We start from the raw sequence: 23482 nt of genomic DNA, 5'->3' as shown, positions 1-23482 counted from the left end.
ACCTTCAATATTCTGGCCTACAACCCAGAGCAACGAAACAGGGGCTGGTTTATCTAACAGTTTGTTCCTCTGTCTCATTATATTGGGGAATCAACAACTGCAGATCATCAACCGCAAGTTTCTAAAAGAATCAGCTAGCCTCTGGTTGCCAACTCCAAGGCTAAACAGAAGTATGGAGAGACTGATGTCTGTGGCTGTCTTGGGGAAGAAAGAGCGTGTGCCCCCCCCACCCCCATATGCCACATCACCCCTCCAGTGGTCCTATCTTGAAACAAACTGCTGACCTGGTAACAACATAGAGGAAGCTGTTCATAAAATAAATGTATGGGTGCTATGAGGAATCTTAGTCCTTGGATGCTTGTCTCTAACGCAAGGCTGGAGAACAGTTGGCCCTCCAGATGTTGTTGAAATCCTATCAGCTTGGCATGCAGAAGGTGCCAAGTTCAATCCCCAGCCATTTCCAGGTAAGGTTGGAAAAACTCCTGCATGAAGCTCTGGAAAGCCACTGCCAGTCAGCTTAAGACTGAGCTGGATGGATCCGGGTCTGTCGCAGGGTAAGGCAGCTTTCTAGGTTGAGAGACGCTGGGCAAAGTACTCTCTGGTAGGCCTCATCCTCTGTTGGTAGAGCTGCTCATTCAAAAAATTTTGGATTGACTGATTGATTTCTATACCGCCCTTCATCAAAAGATCTCAGGGCGGTTCCCAAGATAAAAGCACAGATAAATAGTTAAAACCGAAACAACAAAACAATAACCCCCGCTTCCCACAGACACATTTAAAAGGCCATGGAATCAGCCAAAGGCCTGGTTGAAGAGGAACATTTTCGCCTGGTGCCTAAAGATATAAAATGAAGGTGCAAGATGAATCTCCCTGGGGAGAGCATTCCATAAACAGGGAGACGCTGCAGATAAGGCCTGTTCTCATGTTGCCACCTTCCAGACCTCACGTGGATGGAGGAGGCAATGAGAACCTTTCCTTAAAGGCCTTGACTGATGTTCTCTGCACAAAAAGTGGCTTATATAAGTGGGAACCAGTGGCCTAGGGAGTTTTGAGGAGAGCAGTAATTGCCGGAGACAGCACTAGATGGTTGAACACCGCCATATTGATTTCCCACAGTGCCCCAGAGCAACTGTACGATGATCAGGGACATTTGAGGGGAATTAAAATGGCAGCTGGGTTTAGCCATGTGGTGCTGCTCATAGCATGGAGCTGGGGGGAGGGCAGGCATCAGCAGCAGGTTCTCCCAGCTGCCCAAGGATTCTACATGCTGATGCCGTAAGTGATTTAGTGACTACTTGTAGCTGTTCATAGTTTACTTCATCCCAACGGCGCTTATGGTTCTCACTGACATAAGCCACTTTTGTGCACAGAACATCAGTCAAGGCCTTTAAAGAATGGATCCAATTCTAATTTGAATGAACTGTTCCACATGACCAGAACTATAAACCCCAAATGTTTTGAATCTGAAGACCCAATAGCAGTTCCCTAACCATACGTTTTATCAAATGAAGTATTTACCATGTTTATAGTAAAGTTCTCCACATTAATGTTTGAAATAATTTGGATACTAAGGGGAAATGTTAGAATAAACTGAAATTTAGCCCACCCTCCAAAAAAACACCTCACAAGGCAGTCGTCAAGCAGTATTAAGATTTGTCACAAGGACTCCACAGTATGTTAAATGGAAGAATTTCACTGTCGTACTAACTAGAATTCTTCTGGCATCTACCTACTGGGGAATATAAACGATTATGATAAGACCAAATTAAATAGACCTTTGATTGTACTGATGTAGCCATTATGTTTCTATGCTCCAGTAAATCACACTGCAAAGGTTATAGCACATGGGAAGAAATGTATTAGCTGTTGTTTAGTTAAGCAGTTCATGCATTGTGCTAATAATTAAGTGCTAGAACATGCAAAGCTAGAAAGATTTAATAATAATTCTCTCTCATTAAAGATACTGCTAAATCTTCAAATGGGTGTTAATCATCTTAATGATTATGCATTTGTTAATTGCACAGTTGGGATAGAAATTAATTAGAAGTGGTGTATTAAAAATTCAAAGGTTTTACAAAAGTGGCATTTTGATGATATGGGAAATTCTGTGCAAAACCCCTCACAAAAAAACAATTTATCATCCTTCTCTTCCCAGAGCAGTAAAATAAAGATTAAGCTAGTTGCAAAACAGGCCTGGTGGCTTGCATTTTCATGCTCCCATTTTGGAACATGAATGATAAATTTTAAAAGGAGTGAAATGCATGCTGAGAATCTACCATCTACAAAATGGCAAGCTTTTGCTTTTCAATAACAACCTGAAGAAAACTGCCGGAAAAAAAATTCTGTAGAAAAATTGCAGAAGAGAGCCGTGTTGGATGGTAGTGGCAAAAAGATCAACACTGCATTCCAGAGCCATTTCAATCAACAGGCATCTTCACACTGTTTTTTCAGGATTGGCTACCCTGGAAGGGATGGCCAGGGACATTTCTCTTAAGCATCCAGTGGAAGAATGAAGTGCTACCTGTTTATATATTTGTATTGTCTTTGTTATTTTATGATTTGCTGCACTGGGTTCCTTTGGGAGGAAGGACAGAGTTGAACTGAAATTAAAATAATTAATTAATATACAGTTGTACCTCGGAAGTCGAACGGAATCCGTTGCGGAAGTCCGTTCTACTTTCAAAACGTTCGGAAACCAAGGCGCGGCTTCTGATTGGCTGCAGGAAGCTCCTGCAGACAATGGAAAGCCATGTAAGCCACGTCAGATGTTCTGGTTCCAAAGAATGTTCACAAACCAGAACACTTGCTTCTGGGTTTGCGGTGTTTGAGAGCCAAAACATTCGACTCGCAAGGCGTTCAGGATCAAAGGTACGACTGCAATTAATATAATATAAATCTCCATTGTTATGCAGGGTAAAAAAATGGACAGTTTGTATACTGTTGATGCATGTAATCTTGTACACTCTACATACAGCCGTTGGGGTACCACTTGGCATTGTCCTCATCATAAAGTTGCACCCAGGAGCAGGGATTTGCAAATGGTGGAAATTCCTGTGTACTGTAGAAAGTAAAGCACCATCCCTTCACCTACATATGGGCCACTGGTGCTGTTTCTTGGTCATGGAATGTGATGGAATTCTGAGAATGAGCTTCTGGAAAGATGGACGGGGAAGCACAATTCAAGGTAATGCCTGAAGAAAGTAGGAGGTCATTTCCAGTAAGCAGTGAAAAGCTTAATGGGTTGGATTCAAACTTAGTTCAGCTCAGAGTAGATCCATTTATTTCAACGGTTCTACACTCAGCAAGCCTACATCTAGCTGCTCTAAGAATAGATTCTTGGGAAGAAGTCAACCAAGTTACACTGAAGGGCTGACCCACTGAAATCAATTATTGCGATCAACTTAAGTCCGTGGATTTCAAAGGATCTGCTCTGAGTATGATTTAGCTGGAACCCGTATTTTGAACACCGATTGTCTGCCGTAACTCCTAAATGAGAAAGGAAACCAGAGGCGGTGGTATCCCATGAGCTCTGATGCCACCAAGGTCACTGCCACACTGAGTGCAATCCTCCCTATGTATAAAAAGTTCCTGGAACTCCAGAGAACTACTGAGTGGAAAAGGGCCCCAGACATCTGAATGTAGTCACGGTCTTGTTCCTGGAAAAATTTACCTGCTGTTGCAGAGGTCCCTTGAATCCCAGATTTTCTGCCAGCCGTTGGGCTTGAAGATCCTTCACCCCTTCAAAAATATCTATTTCCTCCTGTTGCAACAAAGGGCACAAAACAGAACTAAGATATTCAGTTTGAAAACAGACCCATAACTTCAAAAGCACCCCCAAAATGCTTAATATATATTTGCAAGTTATTAATTAAAATGTGGCAAGTTGCCAAAAGTCTGAGACTGAGGCTATAGCAGCTGCCTATAGGGTATGTTATAATTACTATGCCAGCCAGGGAAGAGAGTCCCTCCAAAAAAACTATGTAATTCTTCAGGGTGGCATGCTGACAAGACAATCTGACACCCGTTTTCACTTTTAATTACTGTACAGATGGCATCGATGAATACTTAGTCTGTTAATTTTTGTGACTGGTTCTGGCAAGGAACCAGAGCACTGGTGTCATTGCCCGGTAACGTTTCTCTGTTTGTGTAAGTTTCAAATGTGCATTATGGAACTCTGCATGCATCTACTGTTAGCTCACCAAATATATAAAAGGGATCCTTGTTGCTAAGTGACTGTCACATGATAAATACTTTTAAGACAGTAACCAATATTAGAAGGTCATAATACAATCAAGCATTCCAGTACAGTAACATGAAATAACAACTAGCTCTAATGTGGGGGGAAAAGGCATTTCATAACAGCGAGTAAACCATTTGTATTGCTAAGGAGTGAAAGAGTATTTTCTTGCTGAGGGGGCAATAGAGACTAATTTATAGAGGAGCAGAACCAGACAGGTAGCCACTGCTGGACAATACACTTCAGACTGTAAGGGAACAATGCTTGTTTGTTTGGATGTTCCCCTCATGAAATCACCTCTATGATTGTGGAAGCCAGGCACCTTGACACTCCAATTTTCTTTTTCCTCAGAGGTAAGCCCCACTGTGTTCAACCTAAGTGACCTTTCTCTTTAGGGCCAGTTTGGAAAACCAGCAGAATCTGGTGGCAAATATTCTCTTAGAATGAGCCCCTTTAGGCTGCAGGTGGGGTGTGGAATATTAAGAGCTTTGTTTTGGTCTAGGAGGAGATGGCTTAACTGTATCTTGGGTTCAGATGACATGCTAAGCCGGAAGTTGGCTTAGCTGCCATGCTGAGCTAAAGTAAAAGGACTGGGAAGGAGCAGAGCGAGTGTTAAGCTCCTCTCAGGTAGCCATCAGATTTGCAGTCCTGGAAGGCATCGTTTGACTTGCTATGACACTCCTCTGTCAGGAGAAGTGTCTGTGAACACATGAAGCTCTGCAATACTTTGTTCAGACCACTGGTCCTATCTATCCCAAAAGCTGCTCTGAGTAGCCGAAACTATTCAAAGTCTCTGCAAACTGTAATCTTTTCAACTGGAGATACCATAATTTCAGCCTAGGGCCATCTCCACGCAAAGCACCCTGAGCTCTGACCCCTCCAATACAACACGTGTTTGGCACATGAACAGCCCATTCTGCAATGCGCCATATGAACATATCTTGTACGCATGGAGACTGCGAGCCATATAATTGCAAACTGAAATGGCAGGGTTCTATGTGGGCCACTGTGTGCATGGTCTCTGTGAGCAGCAGGTGAAGCTGGCCCCTGCACACACATTCACTGTACACACAGAGGACCTGATCTAATAGCGCCAAGAGTAAATGTATCAATTCAATCTGCATTTGAGCACTGGTATTGTAATAGTCAGATGCATACACAGTTGAAAGACTGCAAAAGAAGTGATAGTTGTCAGGGATGTCGTAACTTAGCAGTAGGGAACTTCCAGGCCAGGATCTTTGTTAGATGCTCCAGTCCTCCCCATTTGACCAGCGAGGTGATTTCATCCAAGGCAAGCCATGCCCACCTTCCCCACACATGACACCATCAGCTGTATTCATTGGTGGGGATCGCAAAGAACAATATTTTTGCCTGCATGATTTGGGTCAGAGCTGCCCACCAGCCAAACTTGGTCCACAGGGGAATAGGAGATAATGAAGCGGATCCAATCCAGTACCCCAGCCATAGCTGACAATCTCCAACACAGTTTCCCATTTGTACAGTAAGCTGCCCTTTGCTGTTCCCAATGAAACCAAACCAAGTTAGACCTGTTATTGTGTGCCGTATGAACCTGGCTAAAGGAACTCAACATGCCAAGTTTGCTTTTTCATGATATTGGAAGAAATTTTCAAGCTGGGGTCTTGGGAAGCTCCAATTTCCCATACAAGGTTTGCTGGTGTTAATAATAATAATAATAATAATAATAATAATAATGTAAAGATTTTTTAAAAACTTAAGTCACCAAGCTTTGAAATGTACCTTGAAGATGAGTTCCGGGCTTTTAGCTGCCACTTCTTCTATATCAACCCCACCTTGTGGGCTGCCAACCAGAACAGGTCCATTGCAAGCTCGATCCATTAATATTGCAAAGTAAGTTTCTCTTGAAATGTCTAGTGCTTCTGCCACCATGACCTGCAAAGTACAATTTGGCAATGTATTATTAGCACGTCTTTGCTGGCAATATCCAACAGAGACAGTATTTTGTTAGCTGCGTTGGAAATTCAGGCTTCCGAGTGAGGAAGTGGCCATTATTCAGAGAGAACACATTGTACTGTAATAAATGTGCACTGGAGTTCGACTCACATTCTTGAATCCATCATTGATTTCTCTCGTCACGGAAGAAATCAATGACTTCATTAGGACATTGGTATCATACAGTTCCTTTCCATTTCATTTTCCTCAGGATTATGGAAATAACCCACAATGGAGATGAGAGAATATGAGAGGAGAAACTACCACAAACTAAGGAGGGACGTTTTCACAAGTTATTTGAAACAAATGCAGGAACAGTATACTTACCTTGGTCCTATTAGCAAGCCCTTACATCAAAAGAAATAAAAATAAGAGAGAAATTTAAAAGGGGCAATTTTAACTTTGTCCAAAGCTGAGAATGATGGAGAATTATCTTACATCTTCTTCTTTTAGAAACCTGAGGGTTTCCTGTGCGAGTTAAGTTAGGCTGAGAAACAGTGACTGGTCCAAGGTCTCCCAGTGAGGTATATGGCTGAGCAGGGATATGAATGAACCCAAATGGCAGTGTTTTGTTGATATCCCATATATTTGTTTTTGCTATTTTCCCATTTCTGAGAATCTCTCTCTCCCCTTCCTCCCCTGACACTTAATAAGGGCTTTTTTTCAGCTGGAACTCAGTTCCGGCACCTCTCAGGTAGGCATCATTGCCATCAAAAGAGATCAAGGGAGGTGTTTGTGGTGAGTTCTGGCACTTCTTTTTCTTGAAAAATAGCACTGCATATATCCCTCTTTTTATCTAGATTTTGTACCTCCTTCCTTCCTTCCTTCCTTCCTTCCTTCCTTCCTTAACGAAAAAAGCACGCAACCATTTTTTTAAAGCCTTGGCATTTGAAGAAATTAATACAAATACAGTATGCTCTAATTTGTTGCAGTAATTCAGGCACAGATTTCTGTCTGAACAGAATTCAGATCTTTAAAAATCTTTAACAACAATTGCAATAATAATAGTAATAATAATAATAATAATAATAATAATAATAGTGGTTTGTGCACGACATTGCATATACCCATTTGTCCCTTGCAATCCTCCTCTGCTGTTTTATCTGTTACTTATGATGGCTCTGTTCTACTTCAGTATGCCTCTGAATGCTAGTTACTAGTAATCACAAGTGGGGAGAGTGCTGTTGCACTCAGTTCCTTCTTTCCCATAAGCAAGTGGTTGGCCACTGTGAGAAGAGGATGGTGGACAATATGGGCAATTGGCTTGATCCAGAAGAGATCTTCTTAGGCTCTTATACAGGCTTGGGGTGGTCTCCTTCACCACACTATGCTGTTTGAATACAACTGGCCTGTGGCATGCAATGTTCAGCCAGCTCATAACAATCATTTCTGTATTGGTCCCTCTTACTCTGCGGTTGCACATAGACAGGCCCTGCTCATGGGCTTCCTAGAGGTATCTGGTTGGCCAGGGTGGAAAAGAGGAATCTGGACTTCAGAGGCCTTTGATCTGATCCATATCAAATGTTCCCGAACGGCTTAGTTGTCAAACAAATCAGCTCCCGAACACCATAAACTCAGAAGTAAGTGTTCTGGTTTGCAAATGTTTTTCAGAAGTCGAACGTCCGACGTGGCTTCCATGGCTTCCAACTGAGTGTAGGAAGGTGCACCTTGGTTTTCGAATGGTTTCAGGAGTCAAACGGACTCCCGGAATGGATTAAGTTCGAGAACCAAGGTACCACTGTAATGCCTTATGTTATTCTCCTAATGCTTTGAGAAAAGGTGGAAACTCAGCATTCTAATCTATATGCCAAAATATCCCTTCCCCTCAATTGCTTTTGAAAATCAAATACGCTTCAACTCAATATATACCCTAGATTAAGGATTAAAGAGGGCATGAAAACACATTTTTAGTGGCTGCGCCATACTGACAGCACTTCCACCTCTTAGAAATCTTAGCATCTTTCAGGAGCTCTACAAGATATATCCGTGTAGACTGGCTTTTGTGAATACTCTTTTACCTTGCACTGTATTATTTCTGCTCCAAGCCTTCAAGATGAGGACCACTATGAATTTAAATGAATGAATGGAATCCTGTATTTAGAACCCATTACTGAGAGGTTGTGTAATATCTTCCAATGATCTACCATGACATTGAAGTCTTTTTTAAAAAAAAATCAAAAAAAAAATCACCCAGATCTTTAATTCAAACTTTAATAAAGTTAATTCCTTAATTGCTTGGAGAAAAGGGACAGGTAGTGAGTTGTGATAAACGGAAACTGTCTTTGCAGATAACCAGGTTCTCCAAATGCCATGAGGCCGTAAGAGAATTTTATGTAAACCTATAAAATAGCTGCCAACTTCTGAAGGAGCCGAGGGGAGTGCTGTTTATTTAAGACAGATTGATCTTGCACCAACATATTAAGCATTACTTCAGGGAAAGGAAAGTCTTTACCTTCTAAAGCTCATTGGTTGATAAGGACATCATCTGTACTCAGGACATAAACCACAATGTTCCTAGTTCCTCCCTCCCAGCAAGCCTCAGAATTGTAGTTTCATTGGGTTGCTGAGAATTCTGCATTTGTGGTCCTTGCTACCACTCGTAGGATCACATCCCCAGGCTTCCGGGAGCAGCGGTGGGGTGGGTATAAAACAGGGGCAGCAATAGAGGTAGAGAAAAAGTAAGCCCAATATTTCACAATACTTGCTATATAGTAATTTTATAGTGTTTGACATCTGCCAAATATGTCTAACATTTTAAAATAATGACTGTGGTGGGGGGACAATGGCCCAAAACACACACACATGCATCCAATTCACGAACTACAGAGGGTTAACACAGGAGACTGTGTGCCATTTAGCATATGGCAGCCAGTGTGGCGTAACGGTTAGAGGACTGGACTATGACCTGGGAGACCAGAGTTTGAATCTCACTGGGTGACCTTGGCCCAGTCACCATCCCTTAGGCTAACCTACCTCACGGGGTTTTCATGAGGATGAAATGGGGAGGAGGAGAGCCCTGTGTACCACCTTGAGCTTCTTGGAAGATAATGGTGGCATATAAATGTAATAAGCAAACAAACAACCATGACATGCTTCTGTCCTTGTAAGCTTCAAGGAAAGCTAGGAAGGTGAGATAAAAGAAGAGGAATTGTTTGTTGTAGATAAATCCACATGTATTTGCAATGACTAGGGAGTGCGCGAAATGGACTTCAAATATGAAATAGATTGTGCTCCATGTCTTTTGAAAACAGGTCAAAGTAGTTGCTCTGATTCTTTCTTTCTGTACTGAAATGGCCATTCCAATAAAGGAAAGCAGAGATCTACTTGTACGGGAGCCAAAGAACTTGCAATTATCTGACTCGGGGCAATGAGTTTAATCTATTGCCAAGTTCCATGAGGTGTCCTCAACAGACTTGTAACCTCTGCTCCTCATATTTATGATCATTTTAGTCTGAGCAAATGGTTTTTTACAGCGACAGACCAAATCATTTTAGCAGCAATTCACTTTTAATGTTCCAACTTGTATTCATTTTTCTTCAAGTATGGTTAAGAAATTAGACACAAAATTCAGATGTGTCAGCAGGACAGAAACACCCTACTATGCCATTCAATGGACTGAATTTGCCCTCTTTGAAACGGTACCATTTTGATGGCTTATAGTTGTTAATGAGCACGGCTTTGGAGCAAATCTACATGCTTGATGTTGGTGATCATCCCACAAGCTGTGGAATGGGAAGGGGAAAAGAAGTGTCTCATGACAGAAATAGGCCTGATAGCCCATACTGAGGGCAGAAATGTTGAGAAGGCCTTAGCCAAGCTCAGACAATACACCAGTGTGAATAAGAATACGTTCTATCTTTTCTAAGTTGCAGTATGTTCACTGGCCTTCTGAGGTTGTCATTAAAACAAATCTTCTCCAACAATTGTTGGCCTTTGGAGTCCTGTCTAGTCAATATTGTCTCGTCCATTGGGACAGTTTAACAACCTTTTCGATAGCCATCTTGTGATGGCTCATAGTCATCTTGTGATCCACGAATAAATACCTTTATCTTTCCCCCTCGCCATTCCCCTCCAGCTGATTTGGTCTCATCTCACTGCAAAAATATTCAGTGTTGGTTCCCAAATTACTTGACATTGCCTCCTACCTTAATGTCATCTGCAAATTCCATCAACATGCTTCTCCATCCCTTTCTCTCACCCACACTAGTCATTAATAAAAACTGCCCACACAGTTGGGTCACTTAAACATTTTTTTCAGCTGCGCAGGAGCTCTTGACAGATAAGCAGCTTCCACACAGTTGGGAGAACATCAAAAGGGCACTTCAGTGCACATTCATTTGAATAATCTGTTCTAAACATACAGGGCTTTCATTTCATATCGATTTCAGAAGAAAAGCAGAAAGCCTAACCATCTAATAATGGATGTGCAATATTTCAATTGCAAGTGAAAGAGAAACATTTCCCTGTCGGTGTACCAAAGGCAGTTTTTAAGCAGTAACTGGAGAGATATGGGCCCTTTTTAGAGCACATGCATTTAGGAAAGATGGGTGTCATTTTCATGCACCTAAAACATCCTGGCAACGATCCTGCGCACAATTATTACAGATCCAGTGAAATCAATGTGACTTCTGCACATAAAAGGGAGCAGTTAACTGCAGGCTGGGATAAACGTTTTAAGTCAAGAATGCTTTATTATTATCTGCTTATCGCATTTAGCATTCATTGGGCATAATCTAGTTCCTGCTTTTTCTGCTAGATCATTGCTTGTTAATAACTTCTATTTGCCAAGCCTCCCTTCACACTCTCAAGCCCTCTTCCTGATAATCCCACCATATCAAGTCCATACCAGCCCTGCATCCATCAGACAGCTAGCTTTCTGGGGGAAAGGATGGGCAACTGTTTCATATTCCCAGAATCTCCAGCTAGGGCTGGGAAAGGCCTATCTGAGACCCTGGAGGACCAATGCTAGCCAGTGTCAACAGTACTGAGGCAGATGGACCAATTGCCTCACTCAGCACAAGACATATTGCAGTGCGTCCACTAGCTTCAAGCTACACCTGACAACATTTATTATGATTTGCAGGTGGGGGACTCTCTTACCTTCTGAACTTTGACACCACCCTTCGGAGTTTGCTTCGTGGTGAGATTGTATCCAATCATCTGTTCAGCAAGCTCCCCTACCACTTTAGGGCTAGAAAAGGGAGAGAGAAAGGCAAAAATCGACATTAAGATGGATGGCTTAATAATAATAATAATAATAATATTGCTGTAATTTCCCAACTTACTCCTTGGTTAGATGCACGCCTCCTTTCAGCCCGCTACTGAAAACACCTTTTCCTCTTCCTCCGGCCAAGATTTGAGCCTTCAACACAATTTCTGTAGCGTCTGTGAAACAAAACGCAAGGCACGTTGTTGTGCGATTCAAACCATGTTGTCGTGAGACCTGCCACCACTGGGACAGCCCCGAAGAGAAATGTCCCCTCTGGGTCACTACTGGTCACTCTGGCAGACTGCAATGAAAGCGAGTTTCCCACGTCTTCTGGGAAACTGTGGATGGGCACACACCTAGATGAGAAATGGGAGCAGACTGGGAGAGGGGGTGGAGGTATGAGTTAACCTGGCTTCTAAGTACAATGCTTGGAAGCTGTGTTGGTAGTGAGATAATGAATATATATTCAATCAATGTACAAATGTATATTCAGTGTGATGGGTGGGTGTTAGGTGACTTTGCTATTTTATGTTTCTTTGATTGGTCTGTTGTATTTTTGTTGTATTTCTCTTTTGGATTGTTCACTGCTTTGGGGCCATTTTGGTCAAAAAGTGACATATTAATTGTAATGTAATACAATGTACTCTTCTACCCAGCTATTTGTTTCCCTTGCTCTTTACATTTTGCTGCTGTGCTCTGTCCTTGTTCTACTAACTGATGGTGATTTTATAGACAGGCTATTTAATGGTTTGAGGGATTTTAATATGAATGCATTTTGTGAACGAATTTATTGTCTGAGTCTGTTGTGCACCACTCCGAAAGGCAAGTGGTCAACGATTTTTAATAAATAAATAAAATTTGAAAATTTGTTTTTGCCTTTTCCCTAGACTGCCCTTCATCCAACGTATAGCAGGGTAGCGCACACAACCAATAAAATAAGATCATCAGTTCAATAATTCAATAATTAAAACAGTACAGTGGTTTTAAACAAGCTCATCTGAGTTACAGCCCTCACTCAAATGCCTGTCTGAAGAAAAGCGTTTTCAGTTGACTTTTAAATACCCTCAGTGAGGAGAACGTCGTATTTCCAAAGGGATGGAGTTCCAGAATCAGGAAACTGTTGTGGAAAAGGCCTTCCCCCTCCCCCAGTGATATTGGGTCTTGCCTATCAAAGGATCATGGGGAGAGCTTCTCTGACAGAACACAGAGCCCTAGGGCAGATATAAGAGAAGGAGGTTCTTTTTATAGTGGGGTACTGCATTGCATAGTATGGGTTTGTACGCTAACATTTGTACTGGGCCTAGCAGCGAATGGGCAGCAGGTGCAGTTCCTACAAAATAGGTGAATATGGGTTCACCAGGTAGCCCCACACAAAGCACATGACAGTAGTCCAGTCCTGAAGCCACATGAGCATGGATCATTGTGGCCAAGCAACCCTAACTCAGAAGGGGCAACCAGTCTACGTTGGAAATATGCACACATGGCCTCTGAGGCCACCTGGACCACAATCAACAAAGCTGGATCATGGAGTGCCTCCAAACTGTGCGACTCCATCCAAACGGAGATTCCCACTAACACCACCCCACCCCACCCCACCCAAGCTGCTGCTATAAAAGAAGTGGGAGATCTAAGATTCAGCATTCCTGCATCATATCTGGCTTGTTACTGAGAATCCTGGGAGATCTATGCATACAGAGCTTGCAATGGGATTGATGAGTTAAATTTTGTGTGTGTGTTTTCCTATTATAAAAGCATAAAATTTAAGCCAGGAAAAGAAATTACATTCTCCCCTCCACACAGCTTGTAGGAGGCGTGCACTAGAAAATATCTGCTTCCCAAGCACTTATTTTTTGACACCTATCACTTTGAACCTTAAATCCTTCCCCTTGAAGATCTGCCGTGCATTCCAATACCCCCCACCCCCTGCTTTCCCCCATCCCCAGCTTTTCTATAATTCATGCTGCCAAAAGGCACATAACAAGGAAATTTAAATGCAACCAAAAAAATCAAATAAAAAATGAATCCAGTTTCATATCTGTGTTGTCTAAGCATACAAATTATTAAATGATTTTTTTAAAAATAAGCCACTTTCCAACTGACGATAGCAAAAGCCAGGAATTGCTCCATCCGCTGTGATAAAACATCTATTTTGGCATTGTTAATAGACGCTACAAGCATTTAATTAGATTACTTTGAGTCGCTAACCATCCCGACAATGAAAGCCTTGTATGCACCATGGTAAGTGCTGTCAATTATGACTGCGATCATTACCCTTTGTGCCACAGGCTCTTCAGGCCAAGTCAGTTGCATTCATAGCCTGCATACTGATTACTTTTTACTTGGCAACAACAAATAAGGAGAGAAGACAGACTGAGAGAGAGGGGTAAGGGAGGGATGAAAGAGGTGGTTAAAAAAAAACCCAACAACTTCAGTGAACCTGCCAAAAGAGCATCAAGGCCGTGAAAGTTCTTTCACGGCAACAAGTATGAAAGCCATAAATAAGTGCATAAGGAAAGTAAGCATAACTATGGAAAGGTTAGACCTCAAGTACTAATCAATATAGCGACTTAGCGTAACACTTTACAAACAGGTTCCTGACACCCTAGGGGAAAGTGACATGGAGTAATTTAATTTCACAGTTATTTGCCCAAGCTCTGGAAAATGAAGTAAACCAGCCAAATCTTATTTTACAGTAACTAGGCCTGATGGTTTAGTATTTACCAAGCTGATTCGCTCCTCCAATGTCACCGTTTCCATTTTATTTAAAGATCCGACTCTCACAAAGCGCACCACAACCAATTCCTATTTGCCGCCGCGCTTTCCGTGTTGTCTCCTGCCTGAATTCCCAGATTGCGTTAGGAAAGAGTACCTCGCACAGGAAATTTAATTGTATCTGAAAATATATACATGGTTCGACTGTCCTCGCAGGATGATGCACAAAAGAAAGGCACAGCTTCTAACAGGCTTTGTATGGAAATGAAATATGCCCATATTCAGGAAACAACATTAAAATGGATCTCTTCAGTTAACGTCTATCATTCAGCTCCAATAAATCTACAAATAATTCCAAGAGAAAATTTTTTTTTTTCTAACTACATACTAGATATCTCTCTCTTTCCCTGCATGTATATGTATGTCTCTGTGTGAGAAAGTGGGGGAAATCCCTATACTGTATTGCTATTTAAATAAAAAAATCAGGTGCCAGAACTCACAATTGTATACCTCCCTTGTTTTCTTATATAGTGGTACCTCTAGTTATGAACTTAATTCGTTCCGGAGAGCCGTTCTTAACCTGAAACTGTTCTTAACTAGAGGTGTGCTTTTGCTAATGGGGCCTCTTGCTCTTGCTGCGCTGCTGGCACACAATTTTCATTCTCTTCCTGGGGCAAAGTTCTCAACTCGAGGTAACTCTTCCAGATTAGCGGAGTTTGTAATCTGAAGCGTTTGTAAGGCATTTGTAACTCGAGGTACCACTGTAATGGCAATGGTGCTGACCCGAGAAGTCCCGTAAGTGAATTCCGGTAAGCTCCAGCTGAAAATAAAGCCCCAATTTTATGTAATTTTAGAAAGTGGCTGGCACAACTAATGTCATATTGATATTTACAAACAGGGGATGTGCTACAGTGCAATATAATGTAGCATTCTCAACACTCCTTCACTTTGCAATTAAGTCCAAAGTAAAAAAACAACAACAAATTAGTAAGATAAGTCAAATGCTTGTTAGAAGCGTGTTGCTTTTGTAACCAATTCCGTCATTAAGTATTGTACCAGCAAATCTTAAAAATGCATTATTAGCCATGGAAAAACTTTCCTGAGAATTTATATTATATTATTACAACAGGATGATTGGCTAACCTCAAATATATGTGAATCTCCACTGAATTAAAGGGAAATTTGTAGCCTTGCCTTAAGATGGGGTTGGCTGAATGGAATTCAGCAGATTCTACAGCTTATGGTTAGACTAGGGTTGTATACATCCGAAATTTTTCGGATATACCCTGGCGGAAATGATGTCCGGGGAAGTATGGACGTGTGGCAAGCCGTGGCGGCAGGGCTGTTTTTGTTGATTTGCATAAACAATAGCTCAAAATAGGCAATTATTTCTGCTCAACAACTTTTTTGGGGGGGTGGGGTGGGAAAGCTCAACAACTTTTGACTCTGGATTTTCACCTAGGTTAGAAAAGGATTTGGCTGACTGATTTGAAACTTGGTAGTGCACGAATTGGGGGTTTGAGGCTCTCCCTGAAGCCAGGAGAGCAAGAGGGACCGATCCCTCTTGCTCTCCTGAGGACAGCGAGAAGCAATTACACAGTGAGAACGAGACAGGGACTGGGAGCAGGGGCTTAGGAAAAAGGGCCCTTGCAGAGTCTGATAGGTAAGAAATGGCCCTTTGGGGTCAGCTGGCTGAACCACACTCTTCTTCTTCTTTGGCGATCACTTGTAGCTGAGTAAGATTGTCTTCCATAAACACAATTTTAACAGTGAGTCCGTAAGTGACTGTGGAGGCCAATTCTGGATCCACACGTCCTTTCACAGTGGGGACATTGGTTTCTGGGCAGGAGTTGATCACGGTGTGGATTTGCCAAGCGTGCCTTCCTCTTTCTCCCTTGCATCCTGAGTTCGAGTGTCTTCAAAGCCCATGACACCTTTGGTAAAGGCTGTTCTCCAACTGGAGCACTCGCAGGCCAGTGTTTCCCAGTTGTCAGTGTTTATACTGCATTTTTTAAGATTTGCCTTTGGACGGTCTTTAAACCTCTTTTGTTGACCACCAGCATTACGCTTTCCATTTTTAAGTTCGGAATAGAGTAGCTGCTTTGTTAGACGATCATCAGGCTTCCGCACAACATGACCGGTCCAACAAAGTTGATATTGAAGAATCATTGCTTCAACACTGGTGATCTTTGCTTCTTCCAGTGCACTGATATTAGTTCGCCTGTCTTCCCAAGTGATGTGTAAAAAAATTTCGGAAACGCCGTGGATGGAATCTTTCGAGGAGTTGGAGATGGCATTCATAAGTGGTCCATGTTTCACAAGCATATAGTAAGGTTGGCAATACAATAGCTTTGTAAACAAGCATTTTGGTTTCCCTGAGAATGAACAACACCAAGGCAGGCTGGCACTGCAGCCAAGGAACTGTGCCCCAAACAGAGAGTTCAGTCTGCCAGGTTTGCAGTGAAAGCAGAGCACTTGTGGCACAGGACATAATACACAATGTTCGTTATGCCTCCTTTGAAAGTACATTTGCCTGTTATCTAATTCAGCCTTGACAACAAGAGATCAGATCTGCACCTCATTCTTACAGTAGGCCAGGCCCCTTCCTGTCTCTGCACAAAGAGCTGGTTTGTATTTGTCAGTCTACCCTGTGCTACACCCTCACTCAACCCATGAGCTAAAGGTTTGAGAGAAATGTAGTCTTGGATGCCATCGTTCTAAACCTGCTTGCTTCCTAGCTCTAGTTCCTTTCAGTGGCAACTAGATGAAAAGAGTGCTTGTTTGGAGGATTGTGTCCAATTCAAAAGACTTGTACTCAGTCTGGGCCGACCCGTCGCAGCAAATGAATTAAATCTATACAGAGCAATTCTTTCAAGGGACAAAACCTTTGGTATTAGATTTTACAATACATCTCCTTGCGTTTTAGTGTTGTGAATACAAATTGAAGTGCTGCACCTTGAAATTGCAACAGGACTCCATACTATAATGAAAGCTTATTGTGAATCAATAAAAATTGGACCTACTTTAGCAACTATGATTGCTCTGGTCCACTGGAAACGCCTGGAGCAGAAACGAGCAGCTTGTTTTCAGCCCACTCCTGTGTCTATTTAACTGCTGGATTCCTGATCACGAAACAATATGGTTGGGTGAGAACAGTGACTGAGGTTTTGATGTGGGATTGCTAATTTTACCTACCTACACATTGTTCTAATATTCCATTCACACTGATGGGAGTTTACAGTCTGCTGCAAGAATAGTAACAAAAATATTTTGCTCTCTACACATACCGGTAAATAACATCCCATGATATGAGTGTGTTATTGGGCTATTATGGGGGGGGGGGGACACTTGTACTAAAATAATCAAACAACTATTAAAACTTTTAAATAAGCTCTCATGAATGCTCGATCCAGTTATTTATTTAGGGATTTATATTCCCCCTTTTGTACAGACCATACAATAGCTAACAAAAAGAATGGGGTGATACAGTGGTTTAAAGCATTAGACTAGGGCACAGGAGAACCAGCTTCAAATCTCCACTCAGCCATGAAGCTCACTGGGTGACCGTAGGCCAATCACAGTTTCTCTGTCTAACCTACATCACAGGATTGTTGGGAGGAAAAAACGAGGAGAGGGTAGGAGGAACCAAGTACATTCGTGCCTTGGAGGTCAAACAGAATCCATTCTGGAAGTCCGTTCGACTTCCAAAATGTTTGGAAACCAAAGCACGGCTTCTGATTGGCTGCAGGAAGCTCCTGCAGCCAATCAGTAGCCACAGAAGCCACATCAGACATTTGGCTTCCAAAAAAACGTTCAAAAACTGGAACACTCACTTTCGGTTTTTGATCGTTCAGGAGCTGAAACGTTCAGCAACTAAGCCGTTTGAGATCCAAGGTACAACTGTACGTCACCTTTGAGCTCCTTGGGAGAAAAGTAGGATACAAATGTATTTTTAAAAAAACAATGCCCCCTTTATACTCCTGGGCCTTTTATTTATATGGGCTATATTCCTAGCACAGAAATCTAGCAGGTGATTATTTTTTTCTGGCATAGAGATCCAAGTGGCAGAAGAAAAGCCTCCTCTGCTGTTATAGGCAGGGGACTGGGGCCAGAATAAAGGATGACAACCTAACCTGGGAGCTGATGACCCTTCAAGACACAGAGAGATTGCAGCACCAGTAATATTTCAAGAGGAAGTGGCAATTCTTTTCCCCTCCCCTGCTCCCCTTCCAAGGAAGAAGATCCAGAATGGTGGCCAAGACACCTGCATGCAAAAGCAGCCTCTGCTTTTATAAAGATAGCACTCCCACAAAATACAAGTGAATAAATGAAACTGAGGTGTGAAATTGAAGTTTCTCTACAAGACAGAGATCAGCCTCCCACTCACAAGCAGAAATCGGCAGTGTCATATTTATGTTAAATGCCTACGTAGCAACTTGCACGGTTTTTTATTTTTAAATCGATGCCACCCACATTCTAAGCAATCCCACTTACGTTTCATCCCCCACAGATGCAGCCAGGCCTTTCCACACAGGTTTCCAGATCCTGCCCCATACATTCTCCCCTCCCTCGTTTCAGAACTGAAAACAGATTAATCATCTTTTTTATATATATAACTCCAACCTCTTCAAAATGTTGTGTATTTATTACAAGATTGTAGGCCTCATTAAAATCCATAATGATAAATTACCCAGTCTCTTGATTCCATCAGCCAATGTTATTAATTGTTTTCATATCTGTTATTACACACTTCACTAATATTAAAAACTGAGGAGGGGGAAGCTAGATAAATTCAACTATGGTGTACCTTGACTGCCGCAAAGTACATCTTCTATGTGGCAAAAGGCTATGTGTACATGGCAACCTTCTGGGGTCATGGATTCTAGCACAGGAATGTGCTTAATTAGTTGTCTGGTACAGTGGTACCTTGGGTTAAGTACCTAATTCGTTCTGGAGTTCCGTACTTAACCTGAAACTGTTTTTAACCTGAAGCACCACTTTAGCTAATAGGGCGTCCCGCTGCAGCTGCGCCGCTGGAGCACGATTTCTGTTCTCATCCTGAAGCAAAGTTCTTATCCCGAGGTACTATTTCTGGGTTAGCGGAGTCTGTAACCTGAAGCGTATGTAACCTGAGGTACCACTGTATATGAAAGCCTTCGGCAAGCTGGTCCCTGACCTATAATTTCCAACAGCTCCAGTCAGCCTGGCTCCAGTAGGATATGACATCACAACCTTGTATTAGTAATAGTTGTGGGTGAAACCAAAGAGGATATGTACAAAAGGATATGTACAGGGAACCAGGCAGAGGGTTTCCTCGGTAGTGGCACTCACCCTGTGAAATGCCCTCCCATCAGATTTCAAGGATCTGAGTAACTATATAACCTTTAGAAGACTTCTGAAGGCAGCCCTGTATAGGAAAGCTTTTTAATGTGTAATGTTTTATTATGTTTTCATATATGTTGGAAGCTGCCCAGAGTGGTTGGGGCAACTCAGTCAGATGGTCGGGGTACAAATAATAAAGTAGTAGTAGTAGTAGTAGTAGTAGTAGTAGTACTCTAACAGTGCTAATGCTTTCCCGAATTAGTTCAGCTATCACAGATGTGGTATCAATGATGTAAGGAACACAGTAATAAGGCAAACCTTACCAGAAGGCTCACACTGCCATCTTGAATCTTGCAGAGAGGGACTCAGCAGCTATGCTGGTGAATACTGAAGATACCAATATTTCATTTTGGGACAAGGTACTGGAGAGTGTGGTGGCATCACAGCTCTAGGGGTTTCTGGAGGAGACTGATTATCTAGATCCATTTCAATCTGGTTTCATGCCAGGTTATGGGACAGAGATGGCTTGGGTTGCCTTGGTGGATGACTGCCAATGAACTGGGCAGCAGGAGTGTCCCTGTTCATTCAGCTGGACTTCTCAGAGGCTTTCGATGCCATCAGCCACGGTATCCTTTGGGCCAACTTGCTGGGATAGGACTTGAAGGCATTGTTTTAAAGTGGTTCTGTTCCTTCCTGGAGCGATTAACCCAGAAGGTGGTCCTGGGTGACCCCGTTTGATGTCTTGGCCATTGGCCTATGGGGTCCCTCAAGGTTTCCCTATGCTATTTAACATTTACATGCAACTGCTTGGAGAGGTCCTCCAGAGCGTTGGGACTCGGTGTCGCCATCATGCTGATGACATCCAGCTCTATTTCTCCTTTCCACCTAAATCCAAGGACACTGTTTTGGTTCTAAACCAGTGTCCGTTCTCAGTGACAGACTGGAAGAGGGTGAACAAACTGAAACTTAATCCTGACAAGTCAGATGTGCTCTCGGTCAGTCAGAAGGCAAAACGGGGAATCAAGATTCAGCCTGCACCGGATGGGATAACACTAACCCTGTAGACACAACAGTTTCCATGTACTCCTGGACTCAGACCTGAGCATGGTGATGGCCATGGTTTCTGTGGTGGCCAGGAGGACATTTGCACAGTTAAAGCTTTGCACCCGCTCCTTGAGATATCTGATTTAGCAACAGTGACACACGCCTTAGTTACATCCTATTTGGATTACTGTAATGTGTTCTACGGGACGCAGGTGGCGCTGTGGGTTAAAGCCTCAGCGCCTAGGACTTGCCGATCGAAAGGTCGGCGGTTCGAATCCCTGCGGCGGGGTGCGCTCCCGCTGCTCGGTCCCAGCGCCTGCCAACCTAGCAGTTCGAAAGCACCTCCAGGTGCAAGTAGATAAATAGGGACCGCTTACCAGCGGGAAGGTAAACGGCGTTTCCGTGTGCGGCTCTGGCTCGCCAGAGCAGCGATGTCACGCTGGCCACGTGACCCGGAAGTGTCTCCGGACAGCGCTGGCCCCTGGCCTCTTAAGTGAGATGGGCGCACAACCCCAGAGTCTGTCAAGACTGGCCCGTACCGGCAGGGGTACCTTTACCTTTTTAATGTGTTCTACATGGGGCTACCTTTGGAAAGTGCTCAGAAACGCAGGGCTGTCTTAAGCATATGTGGTGCTGCAGTGCAAAGATCCGCACGGCGCCCCCCCCCGTTGCCCAGTCCCAGGCACACAGGTGGGCGGAGCCGGCCGGCCGGCCGCCTCAGCATCTCGCTGGCTCGGTTGCCCCCAAACTTGCAGCACAGAGCAGAAGAGCCCGTCGCGGCACTCCGACCAACGGTGGGCTGTTCCCCAGACTCAACTCTCAGGCCCCGGACTCTTGCCCCGCACCCCTAGCGCCTATGGGTAAGACGGTCCTGCAGAAACTTTAGCTGGCTCAAAGAGCTGTAGCCTGATTGTCAACTGGATCTGGTTATCAGGAGAATAGGTAAAGGGACCCCTGACCATTAGGTCCAGTCGTGGCCGACTCTGGGGCTGTGGCGCTCATCTCACTTTATTGGCCGAGGGAGCCGGCATGCAGCTTTCGGGTCATGTGGCCAGCATGACTAAGCCGCTTCTGGCGAACCAGAGAAGCGCACAGAAACGCCGTTTACCTTCCCGCCAGAGCGATACCTATTTATCTACTTGCACTTTGAGGTGCTTTCGAACTGCTAGGTTGGCAGGAACAGGGACCGAGCAACAGGAGCTCAGCCTGTTGCGGGGATTCGAACCGCCGACCTTCTGATCAGCAAATCCTAGGCTCTGCGGTTTAACCCACAGCGCCACCTGCGTCCCATCAGGAAAATACAACTCCCTTATTAGAACAGCTCTACAGGCTGCTGATCTGTGTCCAGGCACAATTCAAAGTGTTGGTTGTGGCCTATAATGTCCTACACACCTTTGGTCCAATCTATGAGATTGCTACCTGAAAAACCTGCCCAGGTATTAAGATATTTGCGCGAGGCCCCTCTCTCGGTCTTGGCTTCTCTCACAGGAACACGTCGTGGGCATGCAGGACGGGGCCTTCTCGGTGGCTGCTCCCAGGCTCTGGAACTCCCTCCTTGGAGAAGCCACACTCCCTCTTTTCCTTCTGTCAGCAACTGAAGACTTTCTTGTTCCAACAGCCTTTTGGGAGCTGACTACTTTTTAATGACAGGGTTAATGAAACGTTGTTTTTAGTCTAATTATGAGTATATTTTAAACACGCACGCACGCACGCACACTGCTTTTTTCTGGGGTTACGCAAGGGTATGCATACCCCTAAACATTTTGGCCTCATTGGGGGGCAGTATTTCTAGATAGATAGATAGATAGATAGATAGATAAGATATAGATAGACAGACAGACAGACAGATGATAGATAGATAGATAGATAGATAGATAGATAGATAGATAGATATAGTTTTAATTCTATTAAGGTTTAATTGTTTTTTTAATGATTTCTCTCCCCCCCCCCCATGTTTTTAGTGATTCTTCTTTTTATCTATTGGCTGCCTTGAGTGTCATCCAGGGAAAAAGTGGGGTATAAATAAATATAGTAGTAGTAGTAGTAGTAGTAGTAGTAGTAATTTCAACAATTAACAAAACAAATTGGTGCTGTTGTTTTGTGTGTTGGGATAATACTCATTGATCTGTATCAAGCCAAACTCCAGTGCTTGGGGTACAGATTCCCGTCAATGCAAAAACATTTGCCCTCCCTCCCCCCTAAATATGTTCTCGGGATTCTCCCAACCTTCCAGAGCAGGTGTGGGAGGACATGGGGTGTGTGCAGGAGGAAGAAAGTCCTGTTGCAGAAGCAGAAATCCTTGCACTAATGAGAGACATTAGCTGAATGCCATCGCCTGCCTCCAACCTTAGCTATGCCTGCTTAGTACTGCTACTAAACTAATTTTCATGGTGGTCAACATAATATCCTTGTCGCATTGAAACTCACCTGCACATAAAGCATTTAGGTTCCGGCAAGAGATGTGATAAACAGGTAGAGGTGCTATGATCAGCTACCATTGGAGGCTATGATGGACCCAATCGTGCTTGGGAAAACGGGTAAACCAGTCCCCTATGTCTAACCATAACAGCTACATGAGCAGACAAAGGGAAGTCACACAGGAGGTATTCCCCGCCTTCCTTCCTTCCTTCTTTCTTTTAAAATTATTATTATCATTAATGCAGATAAACGTTAGCAGCGAAAGACTGCTCAGCTGTGTCTTCAGATTCATAATAGCATTTATTATAATGCAGCTTGGAGGATAGCTTTTTTATGCATCATGAAGTAGGCAGTGTTGAAATCAAGTAGTCATTAAGAACGAAATACACAGCTCTTGCCCCTAGCAGCAACAATATGCACACCTGTGCTCCTGGACTGATTTCTCCCCCCCCCCCCGTCTTTTGTAATGATGGCAGAACAGAGCTGTGAGGTGGGAGGGGGAGAGAGAACCTTTGCTTTTTAGCCTGCTTCTTTATGCATGGCTGAACTGCGGAATTCACGGTGGGAAT

At 43.3% G+C, this 23482-nt stretch overlaps 1 protein-coding gene across 1 annotated transcript in view; it reads right to left on the bottom strand.

Annotated features, from left to right (window-relative positions):
• SUCLG2 (succinate-CoA ligase GDP-forming subunit beta) overlaps nt 1-23482 on the bottom strand; it is a 222802-nt gene that overhangs the window by 87954 nt on the left and 111366 nt on the right. The window contains exons 3-6 of the mRNA XM_079963723.1: nt 11494-11593; nt 11309-11399; nt 5996-6148; nt 3671-3760 (exon numbers count right to left, since the gene is read on the bottom strand). Of these exons, the coding sequence (XP_079819849.1) occupies nt 3671-3760; nt 5996-6148; nt 11309-11399; nt 11494-11593 (434 nt within the window). The remainder of the gene's footprint in view (nt 1-3670; nt 3761-5995; nt 6149-11308; nt 11400-11493; nt 11594-23482) is intronic.

This window comes from Podarcis cretensis (genome assembly GCF_951804945.1).
Source record: "Podarcis cretensis genome assembly, chromosome: 2".
Lineage (NCBI taxonomy): Eukaryota > Metazoa > Chordata > Lepidosauria > Squamata > Lacertidae > Podarcis > Podarcis cretensis.
Note: the sequence above shows the minus strand (reverse complement) of the source record. Positions and strands in the feature narration are given on the sequence as shown.